This window comes from Taurulus bubalis (genome assembly GCF_910589615.1).
Source record: "Taurulus bubalis genome assembly, chromosome: 8".
Lineage (NCBI taxonomy): Eukaryota > Metazoa > Chordata > Actinopteri > Perciformes > Cottidae > Taurulus > Taurulus bubalis.
Genome location: NC_136596.1, coordinates 415,640 through 435,000, shown reverse-complemented (window position 1 = coordinate 435,000; position 19,361 = coordinate 415,640). Strand labels below are relative to the sequence as shown.

Below are 19,361 nucleotides of genomic sequence, written 5' to 3'. Positions count from 1 at the left end.
CACACAGATCAGAGGCCGTGCCGGCAGCAGCGTGAGGTGGTGGGCGGGTCAGCTGACCTCTCTCTGCAGGTCCCGGTTGGCCAGCAGGGCAGCGCTCCTCTCTCTCTCTCGCTCCGCGGCGGCGGCCATCAGGATGTAGTTTTGGTCGCGGAGACGCTTCACCTCCTCGCTCAGCCGCCCGCGCTCCTCACGCACCTTCTGCACGCGCTCAGTCAGCTTCCTCAGCTCCGCCTCCTTCAGCTGCTGCAGCTGAGGCCACGCCTCCTGAGACGGGGGAAGCATCACCTATCAGCACGGGACCCCGTGGGCTACCTGTCTCACACCTCTCAGTCACCGGCCCACCTGTTCCTTGGCCACGGAGCAGGCCTGCTGGCGCCGCCGCCGCTCCTCCTGCAGCGCCCTCTGCAGGCGGCTGAGCTCCGACATCAAGAACTGAGTCAGACCGGACTCACCTGCGGTGTCTGCAGAGAGATAGGTAGACAGTCAGACAGGCAGTCATACAGGTAGTCAGACAGGTAGTCAGACAGGTAGTCAGACAGACAAGTAGTCAGACAGGTAGTCAGACAGACAGGTAGACAGTCAGACAGGTCACAGACAGACAGGTAGACAGTCAGACAGGCAGCCATACAGGTAGTCAGACAGACAGGTCACAGACAGACAGGTAGTCAGACAGGTAGTCAGTCAGTCAGACAGGTGAACAGACAGACAGGTAGTCAGACAGGTAGTCAGTCAGTCAGACAGGTGAACAGACAGACAGGTCACAGACAGACAGGTGAACAGACAGACAGGTAGTCAGACAGACAGGTGAACAGACAGACAGGTAGACAGACAGAGAGGTCACACAGGTGGAAAGAGCACTTTGAGGAACTCCTAAACCCGGCCAACATGTCCCCTGGAGAGGAGGCAGCGCCTGAAGACTTGGGGTGGATGCACCCATATCCCTGCTGGAGGTCACTAAGGTAGTCAGAAAGCTCCTTGGTGGCGCCGGGGGGATGAGACCCTGAGATGCTGGAGGCGCTGGACGTTGTTGGGCTGTCTTGGGTCACACGCCTCTTCAATGTCACATGGAGGTCAGGAACATGGACTGATGACCGGGAGGCTGGTTCATCTTCAAGGAGGGGGACCGGAGAGAGTGAACTATCAGGGTGCCACCCTGCTCAGCCTCCTGGAGTGAGCTTATCCCAGGGTGCTGAAAGGAGGCTCTAGGGTGCTGAAAGGAGGCTCCGACCGCTTGTCGAACCTCAGATTCAAGACGAACAGTGTGGATTCCGTCCCGGCCGTGAAACAGTGGACCAGCTCTTTACCTTCAGAGACTACTGGAGGGGTCCTGGGAGTTCGCCCAACCAGTCTTGTTGTAGACCAGTTGTAGACTTGGAGAAGGCTTTTGTTCGGGTCCCTCTGGGTTTTTTGTGGGGGGGGGGCTGCGGGAGTATGGGGTGCCGGTCTCTGTACTGCAGGAGGAGCTGTGTTCGTATCCTCAGTAATAAGTCAGACACGTCCTGGGAGTTTGCCCAACCAGTCTACATGTGCTTTGTGGACTTGGAGAAGGCTTTCGACCGGGTCCCTCGGGGGTTTTTGTGGGGGGTGCTGCGGGAGTATGGGGTGCCGGACCCCTTGGCACGGGCTATCCGGTCTTTGTACGCCTGCAGTAGGAGCTGTGTTCGTATCCTCGGTAGTAAGTCAGACACGTTCCCGGTGGGTGTTGGCCTCCGCCAGGGCTGCCCTTTATCACCGGTCCTGTTCGTGACCTTCATGGACAGGATATCTAGGCGCAGCCAGGGGGCGGAGAGGATCCGGTTCGGGAGTCTCGGGATCGCCTCTCTGCTGTTCGCGGATGATGTGGTCCTGTTTGCCTCCTCGGATTGTGACCTCCAGCATTCACTGGGGCGTTTTGCAGCCGAGTGTGAAGCGGCAGGGATGAGAGTCAGAACCTCCACATCTGAGGCCATGGTGCTCTGCTGGAAACCGGTGGATTGCTCCCTCCAGGTGGGGATCTGCCTACCCCAAGCGAAGGAGTTCAAGTATCTCGGGGTCTTGCTCTCCAGTGAGGGTAAGGTGGAGCGGGATCAGGCGGATCGGTGCGGCTGCAGCAGTAAAACAGAAGCTGTACCGGTCCGTCTTGGTGAAGAGGAGCTGAGCCGGAAGGAGAAGCTCTCAGTTTCCTGGTCGTCTACGTTCCAACCCTCACCTATGGTCACGAACTCTGGGTCAGGACCCAAAGAACGAGGTCTCGGATACAAGCGGCCGAAATGAGCTTCCTCCGTAGGGCTCAGCCTTAGAGATAGAGTAAGGAGATGAGTTTCCTCTGTAGGGCTCAGACTTAGAGATAGAGTAAGGAGATGAGTTTCCTCTGTAGGGCTCAGCCTTAGAGATAGAGTAAGGAGATGAGCTTCCTCTGTTGGGCTCAGCCTTAGAGATAGAGTAAGGAGATGAGTTTCCTCTGTAGGGCTCAGCCTTAGAGATAGAGTAAGGAGATGAGTTTCCTCTGTCGGGCTCAGCCTTAGAGATAGAGTAAGGAGATGAGTTTCCTCTGTTGGGCTCAGCCTTAGAGATAGAGTAAGGAGATGAGTTTCCTCTGTAGGGCTCAGCCTTAGAGATAGAGTAAGGAGATGAGTTTCCTCTGTTGGGCTCAGCCTTAGAGATAGAGTAAGGGGATGAGCTTCCTCTGTAGGGCTCAGCCTTAGAGATAGAGTAAGGAGATGAGTTTCCTCTGTAGGGCTCAGCCTTAGAGATAGAGTAAGGAGATGAGCTTCCTCTGTTGGGCTCAGCCTTAGAGATAGAGTAAGGAGATGAGTTTCCTCTGTAGGGCTCAGCCTTAGAGATAGAGTAAGGAGATGAGTTTCCTCTGTCGGGCTCAGCCTTAGAGATAGAGTAAGGAGATGAGTTTCCTCTGTTGGGCTCAGCCTTAGAGATAGAGTAAGGAGATGAGTTTCCTCTGTAGGGCTCAGCCTTAGAGATAGAGTAAGGAGATGAGTTTCCTCTGTTGGGCTCAGCCTTAGAGATAGAGTAAGGAGATGAGCTTCCTCTGTAGGGCTCAGCCTTAGAGATAGAGTAAGGAGATGAGCTTCCTCTGTAGGGCTCAGCCTTAGAGATAGAGTAAGGAGATGAGCTTCCTCTGTTGGGCTCAGCCTTAGAGATAGAGTAAGTAGCTCGGACATCAGGAGGAGCTTGGAGTCGAGTCGCTGCTGGAGGTCACAGACAGACAGGTGAACAGACAGACAGGTCACAGACAGACAGATAAAAGACAGACAGATAACAGACAGACAGGTCACAGACAGACAGATAAACAGACAGACAGGTAAACAGACAGACAGGTCACAGACAGACAGATAAACAGACAGAAAGATAAACAGACAGACAGGTCACAGACAGACAGATAAACAGACAGACAGATTAACAGACAGGTCACAGACAGACAGGTGAACAGACAGACAGGTCACAGACAGACAGATAGCAGACAGACAGATAACAGACAGACAGGTCACAGACAGACAGATAACAGACAGACAGGTGAACAGACAGACACATCACAGACAGACAGGTCACAGACAGACAGATAAACAGACAGATAGGTCACAGACAGACAGGTCACAGACAGACAGATAAACGGAAGGACAGGTCACAGACAGACAGATAAACAGACAGACAGGTCACAGACAGACAGATAAACAGACAGACAGATGAACAGACAGACAGACAGGTCACAGACAGACAGACGAACAGACAGACAGATAACAGACAGACAGGTCACAGACAGACAGGTCACAGACAGACAGATAAACAGAAAGACAGATAACAGACAGACAGGTCACAGACAGACAGGTCACAGACAGACAGATAAACAGACAGACAGGTCACAGACAGACAGGTGAACAGACAGACAGGTCACAGACAGGACACAGACAGACAGATAACAGACAGACAGGTCACAGACAGACAGGTCACAGACAGACAGGTCAAAAGACAGACAGGTCACAGACAGACAGGTGAACAGACAGACAGTTAAACAGACAGACAGGTCACAGACAGACAGGTGAACAGACAGACAGGTCACAGACAGACAGATAACAGACAGACAGATAACAGACAGACAGGTCACAGACAGACAGGTCACAGACAGACAGATAAACAGACAGACAGGTGAACAGACAGACAGGTCACAGACAGACAGATAACAGACAGACAGGTCACAGACAGACAGATAACAGACAGGCAGATAACAGACAGACAGGTCACAGATAGACAGATAAACAGACAGACAGGTCACAGACAGACATGTCACAGACAGACAGATAAACAGACAGACACGTCACAGACAGACAGATAACAGACAGACAGGTCACAGACAGACAGATAAACAGACAGACAGGTCACAGACAGACAGATAAACAGACAGACAGGTCACAGACAGACAGGTGAACAGACAGACAGGTCACAGACAGACAGGACACAGACAGACAGATAACAGACAGACAGGACACAGACAGACAGATAACAGACAGACAGGTCACAGGCAGACAGGTCACAGACAGACAGGACACAGACAGACAGATAACAGACAGACAGATAAACAAACAGACAGGTCACAGACAGACAGGTCACAGACAGACAGATAAACAGATAGACAGGTCACAGACAGACAGGTCACAGACAGACAGATAAACAGACAGACAGGTCACAGATAGACAGATAAACAGACAGACAGGTCACAGACAGACAGGTCACAGACAGACAGATAACAGACAGACAGGACACAGACAGACAGATAACAGACAGACAGGTCACAGGCAGACAGGTCACAGACAGACAGGACACAGACAGACAGATAACAGACAGACAGATAAACAAACAGACAGGTCACAGACAGACAGGTCACAGACAGACAGATAAACAGATAGACAGGTCACAGACAGACAGGACACAGACAGACAGATAACAGACAGACAGATAAACAAACAGACAGGTCACAGACAGACAGGTCACAGACAGACAGATAAACAGACAGACAGGTCACAGACAGACAGATAAACAGACAGACAGGTCACAGACAGACAGGTGAACAGACAGACAGGTCACAGACAGACAGGACACAGACAGACAGATAACAGACAGACAGGACACAGACAGACAGATAACAGACAGACAGGTCACAGGCAGACAGGTCACAGACAGACAGGACACAGACAGACAGATAACAGACAGACAGATAAACAAACAGACAGGTCACAGACAGACAGGTCACAGACAGACAGATAAACAGATAGACAGGTCACAGACAGACAGGTCACAGACAGACAGATAAACAGACAGACAGGTCACAGATAGACAGATAAACAGACAGACAGGTCACAGACAGACAGGTCACAGACAGACAGATAACAGACAGACAGGACACAGACAGACAGATAACAGACAGACAGGTCACAGGCAGACAGGTCACAGACAGACAGGACACAGACAGACAGATAACAGACAGACAGATAAACAAACAGACAGGTCACAGACAGACAGGTCACAGACAGACAGATAAACAGATAGACAGGTCACAGACAGACAGATAAACAGACAGACAGGTCACAGACAGACAGGTGAAAAGACAGACATGTCACAGACAGACAGGACACAGACAGACAGGTCACAGACAGACAGGTGAAAAGACAGACAGGTCACAGACAGACAGGTCACAGACAGACAGACAGATAAACAGACAGACAGGTAACAGACAGACAGATAAACAGACAGACAGATAACAGACAGACAGGTCACAGACAGACAGGACACATACAGACAGATGACAGACAGACAGGTCACAGACAGACAGGTGAAAAGACAGACAGGTCACAGACAGACAGATATACAGACAGACAGGTCACAGACAGACAGGTGAACAGACAGACAGGTCACAGACAGACAGGACACAGACAGATAACAGACAGACAGGTCACAGGCAGACAGGTCACAGACAGACAGGTCACAGACAGACAGGACACAGACAGACAGATGACAGACAGACAGGTCACAGACAGACAGGTGAAAAGACAGACAGGTCACAGACAGACAGATAAACAGACAGACAGATAACAGACAGACAGGTCACAGACAGACAGGTAAACAGACAGACAGGTGAACAGACAGACAGGTCACAGACAGACAGGTGAACAGACAGACAGTTGGACAGACAGACAGGTCACAGACAGACAGGTCACAGACAGACAGGACACAGACAGACAGGTCACAGACAGACAGGACACAGACAGACAGATAACAGACAGGTCACAGGCAGACAGGTCACAGACAGACAGGTCACAGACAGACAGGACACAGACAGACAGATGACAGACAGACAGGTCACAGACAGACAGGACACAGACAGACAGATGACAGACAGACAGGTCACAGACAAACAGGTAAAAAGACAGACAGGTCACAGACAGACAGATAAACAGACAGACAGATAAACAGACAGACAGATAAACAGACAGACAGGTCACAGACAGACAGGTAAACAGACAGACAGGTGAACAGACAGACAGGTCACAGACAGACAGGTGAACAGACAGACAGTTGAACAGACAGACAGGTCACAGACCGATCAGGATGCTGAAGGTTTTGTTGGGCTCCTTCCCGGTGATCCGGCTGTAGAGTTCAGGGTAGTCCAGCTCCAGACTCTCCAGGAAGGCCGTGTGACCTTTGACCCCGGTCCTCTGCAGGAGGTCCAGCAGAGCTCCTGGAACCACAGAGGTCAAAGGTCAGGGGTCACACAGAGAACCCAGGTGACGGAGTCTGACCCAGAGACTCACGGAGGACCTGGTGGGTTTCTTACCCACTTTTCTCCTCCTGATGACGAGGGTGGGGTCGTTGAAGAGCTGCTCCTCATCCTCAGCACTGACCACCTGACGGAAACCCACCAATCAACACGCACAGTTATCAACAAAGAGGAAGAGGAGGTGGAGGAGGAGAGGAAGAGGAGGGGTGAAGAGGAGGGGGTGGAGGAAGAGGACGAGAGGAAGAGGAGGGGTGAAGAGGAGGGGGTGGAGGAAGAGGACGAGAGGAAGAGGAGGGGTGCAGAGGAGGGGGTGGAGGAAGAGGAAGTGGAGGAGGAGAGGAAGAGGAGGGGTGAAGAGGAGGGGGTGGAGGAAGAGGAAGTGGAGGAGGAGAGGAAGAGGAGGGGTGAAGAGGAGGGGGTGGAGGAAGAGGACGAGAGGAAGAGGAGGGGTGAAGAGGAGGGGGTGGAGGAAGAGGACGAGAGGAAGAGGAGGGGTGAAGAGGAGGGGGTGGAGGAAAAGGAAGGGTGAAGAGGAGGGGTGCAGAGGAGGGGGTGGAGGAAGAGGAAGTGGAGGAGGAGAGGAAGAGGAGGGGTGAAGAGGAGGGGGTGGAGGAAGAGGACGAGAGGAAGAGGAGGGGTGCAGAGGTGGAGGAAGAGGACGAGAGGAAGAGGAGGGGTGAAGAGGAGGGGGTGGAGGAAGAGGAGGAGAGGAAGAGGAGGGGGTGGAGGAAGAGGAGGTGGTGAAGAGGAGGAGAGGAAGAGGAGGGGGTAGAGGAGAAAGAGGAGGAGAGGAAGAAGAGGAGGAAGAGAGGAAGAGGACGAGAGGAGGAAGAGGAAGAGCAGGAGTACCTGACACTGGCGGAGGTACGGAGTGATTCTTGAGGGTTCGATGTTCTTGATGAGCAACATCCTGAAGTCCTCCATCTGCAGCCAGCAGAGCTCGTCCTCACACAGCTCCATGGTACTAGTACACACTCTGAGTACTAGTACACACACTAAGTACAAGTACTCTGAGTACTAATACACACACAGTGAATATTAGTAAACACATACTAAGTATTGGCACCCACTGAGTATTAGTACACTGAGTATGAGTACACACAGTACACAGAGAGTACTCACCTTCACTACAGGACCTCTCTCTCACTCTTTTTCTCTTCTTCTGGGTTTTTTAAGAAGTTGTTTCTTCACTTCCGTTTTTTGGCTCCTCCCTCTCTGACATTAATCCATCAATCACAGCGACACCTTATTTACATATCCAACAGGTTGTCTTGTTTACCTGTCAGACTGGTCCTGGATAAGTTTCTCCTGATCAACAATAATAATAATGTGTATCACAGATTCAACTTCAAAGTGAGGGACACATGAAGGTGGTAATAGTAATAATAATGTATTAATGTGCTACTGTTTCATGTTACACAAATCAAAGTCAGTTCTTTGGGACAGAAAGAGGAAGAAGTGAAGGGGAAGTCAGAGGAGGAAACACAGCTGACAAACAGGAAGTGATGTCACCACTGATTCCTGGACATCTGCTGAAGTGAAACCAACAAAGAAGAGAAGAAAGTCACAAGTTAAACTGTCAAAGAGAAAACAGGAAGTTATGAATTTTACCAACACATCCCCACAAGTGTCCCCACAAGTGTCCTCACAAGTGTCCTTACAAGTGTCCTCACAAGTGTCCCCACAAGTGTCCTCACAAGTGTCCTCACAAGTGTCCCCACAAGTGTCCTTACAAGTGTCCTCACAAGTGTCCTTACAAGTGTCCCCACAAGTGTCCTCACAAGTGTCCTCACAAGTGTCCTTACAAGTGTCCTTACAAGTGTCCTCACAAGTGTCCCCACAAGTGTCCTTACAAGTGTCCTCACAAGTGTCCTTACAAGTGTCCCCACAAGTGTCCTCACAAGTCTCCTTACAGGTGTCCTCACAAGTGTCCTTACAAGTGTCCTCACAAGTGTCCTTACAAGTGTCCTCACAAGTGTCCCCACAAGTGTCCTTACAAGTGTCCCCACAAGTGTCCCCACAAGTGTCCTTGCAAGTCACCTTACAAGTGTCCCCACAAGTGTCCTCACAAGTGTCCTTACAAGTGTCCTTACAAGTGTCCCCACAAGTGTCCTCACAAGTGTCCTCACAAGTGTCCTTACAAGTGTCCTCACAAGTGTCCTCACAAGTGTCCCCACAAGTGTCCTCACAAGTGTCCTTACAAGTGTCCCCACAAGTGTCCTCACAAGTGTCCTTACAGGTGTCCTCACAAGTGTCCTTACAAGTGTCCCCACAAGTGTCCTCACAAGTGTCCCCACAAGTGTCCCCACAAGTGTCCCCACAAGTGTCCTCACAAGTGTCCTTACAGGTGTCCTTACAAGTGTCCTCACAAGTGTCCTTACAGGTGTCCTCACAAGTGTCCTCACAAGTGTCCTTACAAGTCATAATGATGATGCTTCATGTTCTCATAACGATGCCGCTTCATGTTCTCATAACGATGCTGCTTCATGTTCTCATAACGATGCTGCTTCATGTTCTCACAACGTAACGATGCCGCTTCATGTTCTCATAAGGATGCCGCTTCATGTTCTCATAACGATGCTGCTTCATGTTCTCATAACGTAACGATGCCGCTTCATGTTCTCATAACGATGCTGCTTCATGTTCTCATAACGATACCGCTTCATGTTCTCATAACGATGCTGCTTCATGTTCTCATAACGATGCCGCTTCATGTTCTCATAACGATGCCGCTTCATGTTCTCATAATGATGCCGCTTCATGTTCTCATAACGATGCTGCTTCATGTTCTCATAACGATGCCGCTTCATGTTCTCATAACGATGCCGCTTAATGTTCTCATAACGATGCTGCTTCATGTTCTCATAACGATGCCGCTTCATGTTCTCATAACGATGCCGCTTCATGTTCTCATAACGATGCCGCTTCATGTTCTCATAACGATGCTGCTTCATGTTCTCATAACGATACCGCTTCATGTTCTCATAACGATGCTGCTTCATGTTCTCATAACGATGCCGCTTCATGTTCTCATAACGATGCTGCTTCATGTTCTCATAACGATACCGCTTCATGTTCTCATAACGATGCTGCTTCATGTTCTCATAACGATGCCGCTTCATGTTCTCATAACGATGCCGCTTCATGTTCTCATAACGATGCTGCTTCATGTTCTCATAACGATGCCGCTTCATGTTCTCATAACGATGCTGCTTCATGTTCTCATAACGATGCCGCTTCATGTTCTCATAACGATGCCGCTTCATGTTCTCATAACGATGCTGCTTCATGTTCTCATAACGATGCCGCTTCATGTTCTCATAACGATGCTGCTGAGCCCGACAGAGGAAACTCATCTCCTTACTCTATCTCTAAGGCTGAGCCCTACAGTGAGATTATAATCCATTTAAATACCAAAAGCAAGCACTTTTTGTTTCTAAAGATGATTATTTATTTGTTTGTCATTTGTTTTTTATTGGACAGCAGAGAGAGGCAAAGAGAGAGAGGCACGGCAAACACATGCTGTCGGTTATTATATGATATGTAAATCACCCAATGTGTGTTCAGGCTTTATAAACTGTTTGTCAATGTGGTTGTTCTGGTTGCCTGCCTTAAGCTGCATTGATCTGGTTTCCTGTTTGAAGATGAGATGCTTTTATTTTGAAGGCGGCTTGCGAAGTTAGTGAACGTCAAAAGCTACTGAACATATGATTGGGCCGTTGTCTAAAAGTTCTTTACACTTCCATTTCTAACATGTTTAGAATGACTTTACTTTGTCTTTGTTCCCACATTCACACCAGCATGAACAGTTTGTATGCACAATGAAAAAAGTCGGACAAAACTGCTTCAATTATGATTTATTAAACAGAAAACCGTAGAAAGTTTAGACAACTTGCAACTGGAGGTTATGCATGCCTGCTATTCTTAAAAGGTATATTAGAATACTCTTACATTGTTCATTTCTTATTCTCATTTCTATGGATGTTTCACATTCCAATAAGTTTGAATTAAAATAATGAATTTTCCCAAATGTAATAAAATACTATCTTCATAAAACACAATGTTGCAGTCTGATCAATGAGTTGTGTGCATTGATGCTGAATCATTTAAGAAATGGTCACATTGCTTCTGAGACTCAATTATTTCTTGTCGCCTTCATGTTCACTGTTGCCAAAATAAGCAGCAGCCGAATAACACGTAGATGCATGAGCAGCTTTAACATTGAGAAAACAATGAAATGCTGCTCATTTATGTGTGTACTGTACGAGTAGTCTGAAGACAGGGTACCATTGAGGGAAGACATTCAACTCAAGGAGATCCCTGTCCTAGATCCCTGTCTTTAGATTCCTGTCTCTAGATTCCTGTCCCTAGATCCCTGTCTCTAGATTCCTGTCTCTAGATTCCTGTCGCTAGATTCCTGTCGCTAGATTCCTGTCTCTAGATCCCTGTCCTAGATCCCTGTCCAAGATTCCTGTCTCTAGATTCCTGTCCCTAGATTCCTGTCCCTAGATTCCTGTCCTAGATCCCTGTCTCTAGATCCCTGTCCCTAGATTCCTGTCCCTAGATTCCTGACCTAGATCCCTGTCCTAGATTCCTGTCTCTAGATTCCTGTCCCTAGATTCCTGTCCCTAGATTCCTGACCTAGATCCCTGTCCTAGATTCCTGTCTCTAGATTCCTGTCCCTAGATTCCTGTCCTAGATCCCTGTCGCTAGATTCCTGTCTCTAGATCCCTGTCCTAGATCCCTGTCCTAGATTCCTGTCTCAAGATTCCTGTCCCTAGATTCCTGTCCCTATATTCCTGTCCTAGATTCCTGTCTCTAGATTCCTGTCGCTAGATTCCTGTCTCTAGATTCCTGTCCCTAGATTCCTGTCACTAGATTCCTGTCCCTAGATTCCTGTCCTAGATTCCTGTCTCTAGATTCCTGTCTCTAGATTCCTGTCGCTAGATTCCTGTCTCTAGATCCCTGTCCTAGATCCCTGTCCAAGATTCCTGTCTCTAGATCCCTGTCCCTAGATTCCTGTCCCTGATCCCTGTACCTAGATTCCTGTCCATAGATTCCTGTCCCTTGACCCTGTCCCTAGAATCCTGTCCATAGATTTCTGTCCCTCGATCCCTGTCCCTAGATTCCTGTCCCTAGATTTCTATCCCTAGATTCCTGTCCATATATTCCTGTCCCTAGATTCCTGTCCCTAGATTCCTGTCCTAGATCCCTGTCTCTAGATCCCTGTCCCTAGATTTCTGTCCCTAGATTCCTGTCCTAGATCCCTGTCCCTAGATCCCTGTCCATAGATTCCTGTCCCTCGATCCCTGTCCCTAGATTCCTGTCCCTTGAATCCTGTCCATAGATTCCTGTCCCTCGATTCCTGTCCCTCGATCCCTGTCCCTAGATTCCTGTCCATAGATTCCTGTCCCTAGCTTGGAGCCCACTGAGCGTCTCACTTTGCATTAGCGTTCGCAGTTCATGACCAAACCAGAGGTGGTAACGACCCAAAGTTTGCCCAGGTCGTAGCTCACGTGTTGGATTGTGGTGTTCATTGGGATATTGGTCCAGGAGGTGCCATATGGTTCACTACTGGAAATGCCATGTCTGTTGAGAAAAAAGTTGGAGAAATCTCATAAAACATAAATATCGGATCCATCAGACATATATGAAGGTTTGGCTTTGAGATTATTTAACCTTTTTCCTAGACAGACAGGCTTTTGGTGCAGATTTCGTGTATGTACACATATACTCAAATAAACACGGACTAAGTGCTGTAGTTAGAAACCATACTTTTACAATCACTCCTTCCATACAGCAATTACACCACTGTAATGTTACCATCATGTTAGTGTGCAGGCATGCAAGATATAAAGATGTGTTTTGGAGTATTAAAATATAACTGACGTGATAATAATGATAACTATATTTGTAGATGTGTGGATGCTTGGGCTTGTAACCCTGCTGTATCTACCAACATAATAAAGCCATCCTCTCCAGTGTTAGTGCCAGACTGAGTACATGCTTACCTTTCATAGACAAGGCCAATTCCGTTCACTCCAAAAACACTTCCATCAGTTCCCACTTCCACCATGCTCAGACTCCCTTCCACTTCAGTCCAGCCAGAGATGCTGCAGGTGGTTGGGTTCATCTGTCAAAAGAAGCATAGACATAGTGTTTGTCACGATCGATGAGTGGGGTACGCTTCACGTGACGCCATCACCACCAACAGTTAGAAGATGGGACATTTCATTAGCGTAGGGCGGCCGACCTGAGTGTAGTAGATGTTATCATTTAAGAAGACTCCCCAGCATCCGTTGTTTGGGCTGCAGCTGATGTACTTCAATCCCCCCGTCACAGAAGTCCACTGCAGGGAGCCCCCTCCGCTGTTGGCCAAAGCTGACGTGCTTTTCAGGCAGAAGATGGACAAGGTAACAATGGCCACGACCTGATCATCACCTCCCGCGTCCACCTGCCGCAGTAACAGACCTGAAGACGCGCAGCAGATTAGTCAGCAAACAGTTCAATGCTACTGTAAATGTACTTGGGGATCCTTCTACATAGTCGGAGCACTGTACTGCTCCAGCATTATAATACATAGTACACTAAACAAAAACAATAATGATGACCAGGTAAACCATACAGACTATCGTGTAGTGGAACTACTACTGCTAATAGCTACCAGAGGATGGTTGAAAGTTGCCAGCTACGTATTTGTAGACACTGTTATCGATGCCAGCCCCCCAGAGTCCTGCAGGTCCCACTGAGACGTGCATGAATGTGATATTGCTCAGGCTGTGCCAACTCGATCCAATCAGGAAGTACGGATGATTGCCTCTGTCTCTTGCGACCACTTTGCCCATCCCGGCGTCTATCTGTTGAGCATTAGTCAGCAGCGGACCGTTGGTGCAGGTCCAGGCTGTGGAGGCAAAACGATCGTTGTAGTGAGTGGAAAATACATATCAGTTAAAAGAAAAACACATCTAATTTCCCCTTCAACCCTCTCAACAGTTCGTTGTGTTATGAAATGTAATCTGTGACTTACCAGAAGCACTGATGGCCAGGTGACACAGCACCAGCAAGAAGGCTGTGACAGCTTTCATGTTGTCTCAGTTTGTGAGTCTTTAGTCAGGGTTCCTCTGTGTGGAGCTGGCGTCCTACATCCCATCTGGTTCCTCTGGCTTTTATAGGCCCAATCTCAATCTCCACCTTCACGGACTCACGGTCTTTGAGGCGCGCTCCCGCGAAGTCCGTGAGGGTTTAGAGTTAGGTAACATTGGAAAGTCACAGAGAGTCACAGATTCAGACTTCCCGGATCAATAACTCGTAGGCGCATCAGTGTTGAAATACAAACAACCCCTCTCTGTAACCGTAGTGATGTAGACAACACTACCTTAAATAACCTTCATTTGACCAAAATGGGCCGTTCTCCAAAAACATTGGTCTCAATGTGCGGCCGTCTGAGACGAGTGCTCAGGGACCTTCTGCAAAGTGCAATGTGGAAAACACATATTCAATAACTATTAAAAGTGTAGAATGATTTAAATCCTTTCATACAAGGCTCCTCCTTATTGGACGACAACAGCTATTATAGAAAAGTATTACTAGTAGTAGTAGTACTAATCCCTAACTACTGAGACATTGATGATCCAAGATGGCGGACGCAGCTGGTGGAGTAGATCACAAATTAAACCAGAGATCCATCCATCCATCCATCCATTATCAGCTGCTTATCCGGGTCGGGTCGCGGTGGCAGCAGGTCCATCAGGCCGACCCAGGCTTCCCTCTCACCCGCAGCACTTTCCAGCTCATTCTGGGACCCCGAGGCGTTCCAAGGCCAGCCGGGAGATATAATCCCTCCAGCGTGTCCTCGGTCTTCCCCGGGGTCTCCTACCAGTTGGGCGTGCCTGGAAAACCTCTAATGGGAGGCGTCCAGGAGGCATCCTGACTAGATGCCCGAACCACCTCAGCTGACTCCTTTCGACACGAAGGAGCAGCGACTCGACTCCAAGCTCCCCCCTGATGTCCGAGCTCCTTACTCTATCTCTAACTCCCTCACTGGAGAACAAGACCCAGAGATACCTGACCTCCTTCTCTTGGGGTCGGCAGCTCTGAAACAAATTGTTGTTAACTTGTTCCTCGTACAAATGTCAGTTTTCTACTATTCAGTGGATTACAAAGTAAAAACTGTTGTCAACACTCCTGCAGCCCAGATCCCCGTCTCTGTCCGTCTGCACGGCTCGTTCCTTCCAACAAAATATGACTTTGAACATGATGTCGCACATCGTGTTTGAAGTATGAAGTATGAAAACACAATACAAATGAACGCAACAATTGGCAGTGGCTGTGATCTCACCTCTCTATGATAGTCTGACATCTCAACCACCGAGTCACGTGGGCGACCGTCGCCCCCTGCTGGTCGCTCCTCTTAAAGCAGGAGACCAGCACCTTCCTCAGGTCTGGCTTCAGACCTGCACACAGACACACATTAAACCACTCCAACAAACACTGTTTATTAAGATGTACAAACGTGTTCTTGGTGATCATAATCATGTCATACACCGTGCACCAGGCAGGGGAAGAACCTCTCATCGTCAGAGACAAAGTCCCAGTCCTGAGGGACTCTGGGCCCACTGCGCATGTCCTCCTGTGGAGAGAAGATGCATTGCAGCTCAAAAGGAAACGGTAATAAAGCACAGACCGCTGGAGCCGAGGGTTTGTCTTGCGCCTTCGCTGTACAACAACACGATGGTCCGGTAGTTGGCATAAGAAGGCAACCACTTCATTCTTGACTTGCTCCAACAACTCATCTCCCCTTCCGTTTTCCCCTTCACAATAAAAGCCCGCACACAATTTAATAGCTTGCATATCTCTCCTCCTCCTGAAAGAAACGTCCCCGTTTCTAAACACTCCAAATTACAGTCCTGTTATATTGAGACAGACTAAAGTTAGTACAGTCCTGTTATATTGAGACAGACTAAAGTTAGTACAGTCATGTTACAATGAGACAGACTAAAGTTAGTACAGTCATGTTATATTGAGACAGACTAAAGTTAGTACAGTCCTGTTATATTGAGACAGACTAAAGTTAGTACAGTCCTCTGTTATAATGAGACAGACTAAAGTTAGTACAGTCCTGTTATATTGAGACAGACTAAAGTTAGTACAGTCATGTTATAATGAGACAGACTAAAGTTAGTACAGTCATGTTATATTGAGACAGACTAAAGTTAGTACAGTCCTCTGTTATAATGAGACAGACTAAAGTTAGTACAGTCATGTTATAATGAGACAGACTAAAGTTAGTACAGTCATGTTATATTGAGACAGACTCAAGTTAGTACAGTCATGTTATAATGAGACAGACTAAAGTTAGTACAGTCATGTTATATTGAGACAGACTAAAGTTAGTACAGTCATGTTATATTGAGACAGACTAAAGTTAGTACAGTCATGTTATAATGAGACAGACTAAAGTTAGTACAGTCATGTTATGATGAGACAGACTAAAGTTAGTACAGTCATGTTATATTGAGACAGACTAAAGTTAGTACAGTCATGTTATAATGAGACAGACTAAAGTTAGTACAGTCATGTTATATTGAGACAGACTAAAGTTAGTACAGTCATGTTATATTGAGACAGACTAAAGTTAGTACAGTCATGTTATAATGAGACAGACTAAAGTTAGTACAGTCATGTTATGATGAGACAGACTAAAGTTAGTACAGTCATGTTATATTGAGACAGACTAAAGTTAGTACAGTCCTGTTATATTGAGACAGACTAAAGTTAGTACAGTCCTGTTATATTGAGACAGACTAAAGTTAGTACAGTCCTCTGTTATAATGAGACAGACTAAAGTTAGTACAGTCCTCTGTTATATTGAGACAGACTAAAGTTAGTACAGTCATGTTATAATGAGACAGACTAAAGTTAGTACAGTCATGTTATAATGAGACAGACTAAAGTTAGTACAGTCCTGTTATAATGAGACAGACTAAAGTTAGTACAGTCCTGTTATAATGAGACAGACTAAAGTTAGTACAGTCATGTTATAATGAGACAGACTAAAGTTAGTACAGTCATGTTATATTGAGACAGACTAAAGTTAGTACAGTCATGTTATAATGAGACAGACTAAAGTTAGTACAGTCATGTTATAATGAGACAGACTAAAGTTAGTACAGTCATGTTATATTGAGACAGACTAAAGTTAGTACAGTCCTGTTATAATGAGACAGACTAAAGTTAGTACAGTCATGTTATAATGAGACAGACTAAAGTTAGTACAGTCATGTTATATTGAGACAGACTAAAGTTAGTACAGTCCTCTGTTATAATGAGACAGACTAAAGTTAGTACAGTCATGTTATAATGAGACAGACTAAAGTTAGTACAGTCATGTTATATTGAGACAGACTAAAGTTAGTACAGTCATGTTATAATGAGACAGACTAAAGTTAGTACAGTCCTCTGTTATAATGAGACAGACTAAAGTTAGTACAGTCCTCTGTTATAATGAGACAGACTAAAGTTAGTACAGTCCTCTGTTATAATGAGACAGACTAAAGTTAGTACAGTCCTCTGTTATAATGAGACAGACTAAAGTTAGTACAGTCCTCTGTTATATTGAGACAGACTAAAGTTAGTACAGTCATGTTATAATGAGACAGACTAAAGTTAGTACAGTCATGTTATAATGAGACAGACTAAAGTTAGTACAGTCATGTTATAATGAGACAGACTAAAGTTAGTACAGTCATGTTATAATGAGACAGACTAAAGTTAGTACAGTCATGTTATGATGAGACAGACTAAAGTTAGTACAGTCATGTTATATTGAGACAGACTAAAGTTAGTACAGTCATGTTATAATGAGACAGACTAAAGTTAGTACAGTCCTGTTATAATGAGACAGACTAAAGTTAGTACAGTCCTGTTATAATGAGACAGACTAAAGTTAGTACAGTCCTGTTATAATGAGACAGACTAAAGTTAGTACAGTCCTCTGTTATATTGAGACAGACTAAAGTTAGTACAGTCCTCTGTTATATTGAGACAGACTAAAGTTAGTACAGTCCTCTGTTATATTGAGACAGACTAAAGTTAGTACAGTCCTGTTATAATGAGACAGACTAAAGTTAGTACAGTCCTCTGTTACAATGAGACAGACTAAAGTTAGTACAGTCCTGTTATAATGAGACAGACTAAAGTTAGTACAGTCATGTTATGATGAGACAGACTAAAGTTAGTACAGTCCTCTGTTATAATGAGACAGACTAAAGTTAGTACAGTCCTGTTATAATGAGACAGACTAAAGTTAGTACAGTCATGTTATAATGAGACAGACTAAAGTTAGTACAGTCATGTTATATTGAGACAGACTAAAGTTAGTACAGTCATGTTATAATGAGACAGACTAAAGTTAGTACAGTCATGTTATATTGAGACAGACTAAAGTTAGTACAGTCCTGTTATATTGAGACAGACTAAAGTTAGTACAGTCATGTTATAATGAGACAGACTAAAGTTAGTACAGTCATGTTATATTGAGACAGACTAAAGTTAGTACAGTCATGTTATAATGAGACAGACTAAAGTTAGTACAGTCATTTTATAATGAGACAGACTAAAGTTAGTACAGTCATGTTATAATGAGACAGACTAAAGTTAGTACAGTCATGTTATAATGAGACAGACTAAAGTTAGTACAGTCCTGTTATATTGAGACAGACTAAAGTTAGTACAGTCCTCTGTTATAATGAGACAGACTAAAGTTAGTACAGTCATGTTATATTGAGACAGACTAAAGTTAGTACAGTCATGTTATAATGAGACAGACTAAAGTTAGTACAGTCATGTTATATTGAGACAGACTAAAGTTAGTACAGTCATGTTATAATGAGACAGACTAAAGTTAGTACAGTCATGTTATAATGAGACAGACTAAAGTTAGTACAGTCATGTTATAATGAGACAGACTAAAGTTAGTACAGTCATGTTATAATGAGACAGACTAAAGTTAGTATAGTCCTGTTATATTGAGACAGACTAAAGTTAGTACAGTCCTCTGTTATAATGAGACAGACTAAAGTTAGTACAGTCCTGTTATATTGAGACAGACTAAAGTTAGTACAGTCCTCTGTTATAATGAGACAGACTAAAGTTAGTACAGTCATGTTATATTGAGACAGACTAAAGTTAGTAGTCATGTTATAATGAGACAGACTAAAGTTAGTACAGTCCTGTTATAATGAGACAGACTAAAGTTAGTATAGTCCTGTTATATTGAGACAGACTAAAGTTAGTACAGTCCTCTGTTATATTGAGACAGACTAAAGTTAGTACAGTCCTCTGTTATATTGAGACAGACTAAAGTTAGTACAGTCCTGTTATATTGAGACAGACTAAAGTTAGTACAGTCATGTTATATTGAGACAGACTAAAGTTAGTACAGTCATGTTATATTGAGACAGACTAAAGTTAGTACAGTCATGTTATAATGAGACAGACTAAAGTTAGTACAGTCCTCTGTTATAATGAGACAGACTAAAGTTAGTACAGTCCTCTGTTATAATGAGACAGACTAAAGTTAGTACAGTCCTCTGTT

At 45.8% G+C, this 19,361-nt stretch overlaps 1 protein-coding gene across 1 annotated transcript in view; it reads right to left on the bottom strand.

Annotated features, from left to right (window-relative positions):
• card9 (caspase recruitment domain family, member 9) overlaps positions 1-7,726 on the bottom strand; it is a gene marked incomplete at its 5' end in the record, with an annotated part of 16,786 nt that extends 9,060 nt beyond the window's left edge. Inside the window, 5 exons of the mRNA XM_079222209.1 lie at positions 58-264; positions 343-461; positions 6,590-6,727; positions 6,824-6,893; positions 7,616-7,726. Coding sequence (XP_079078335.1) covers positions 58-264; positions 343-461; positions 6,590-6,727; positions 6,824-6,893; positions 7,616-7,726 — 645 coding nt within the window. The remainder of the gene's footprint in view (positions 1-57; positions 265-342; positions 462-6,589; positions 6,728-6,823; positions 6,894-7,615) is intronic.
• Between the last annotated feature and the right edge of the window lie 11,635 nt (positions 7,727-19,361).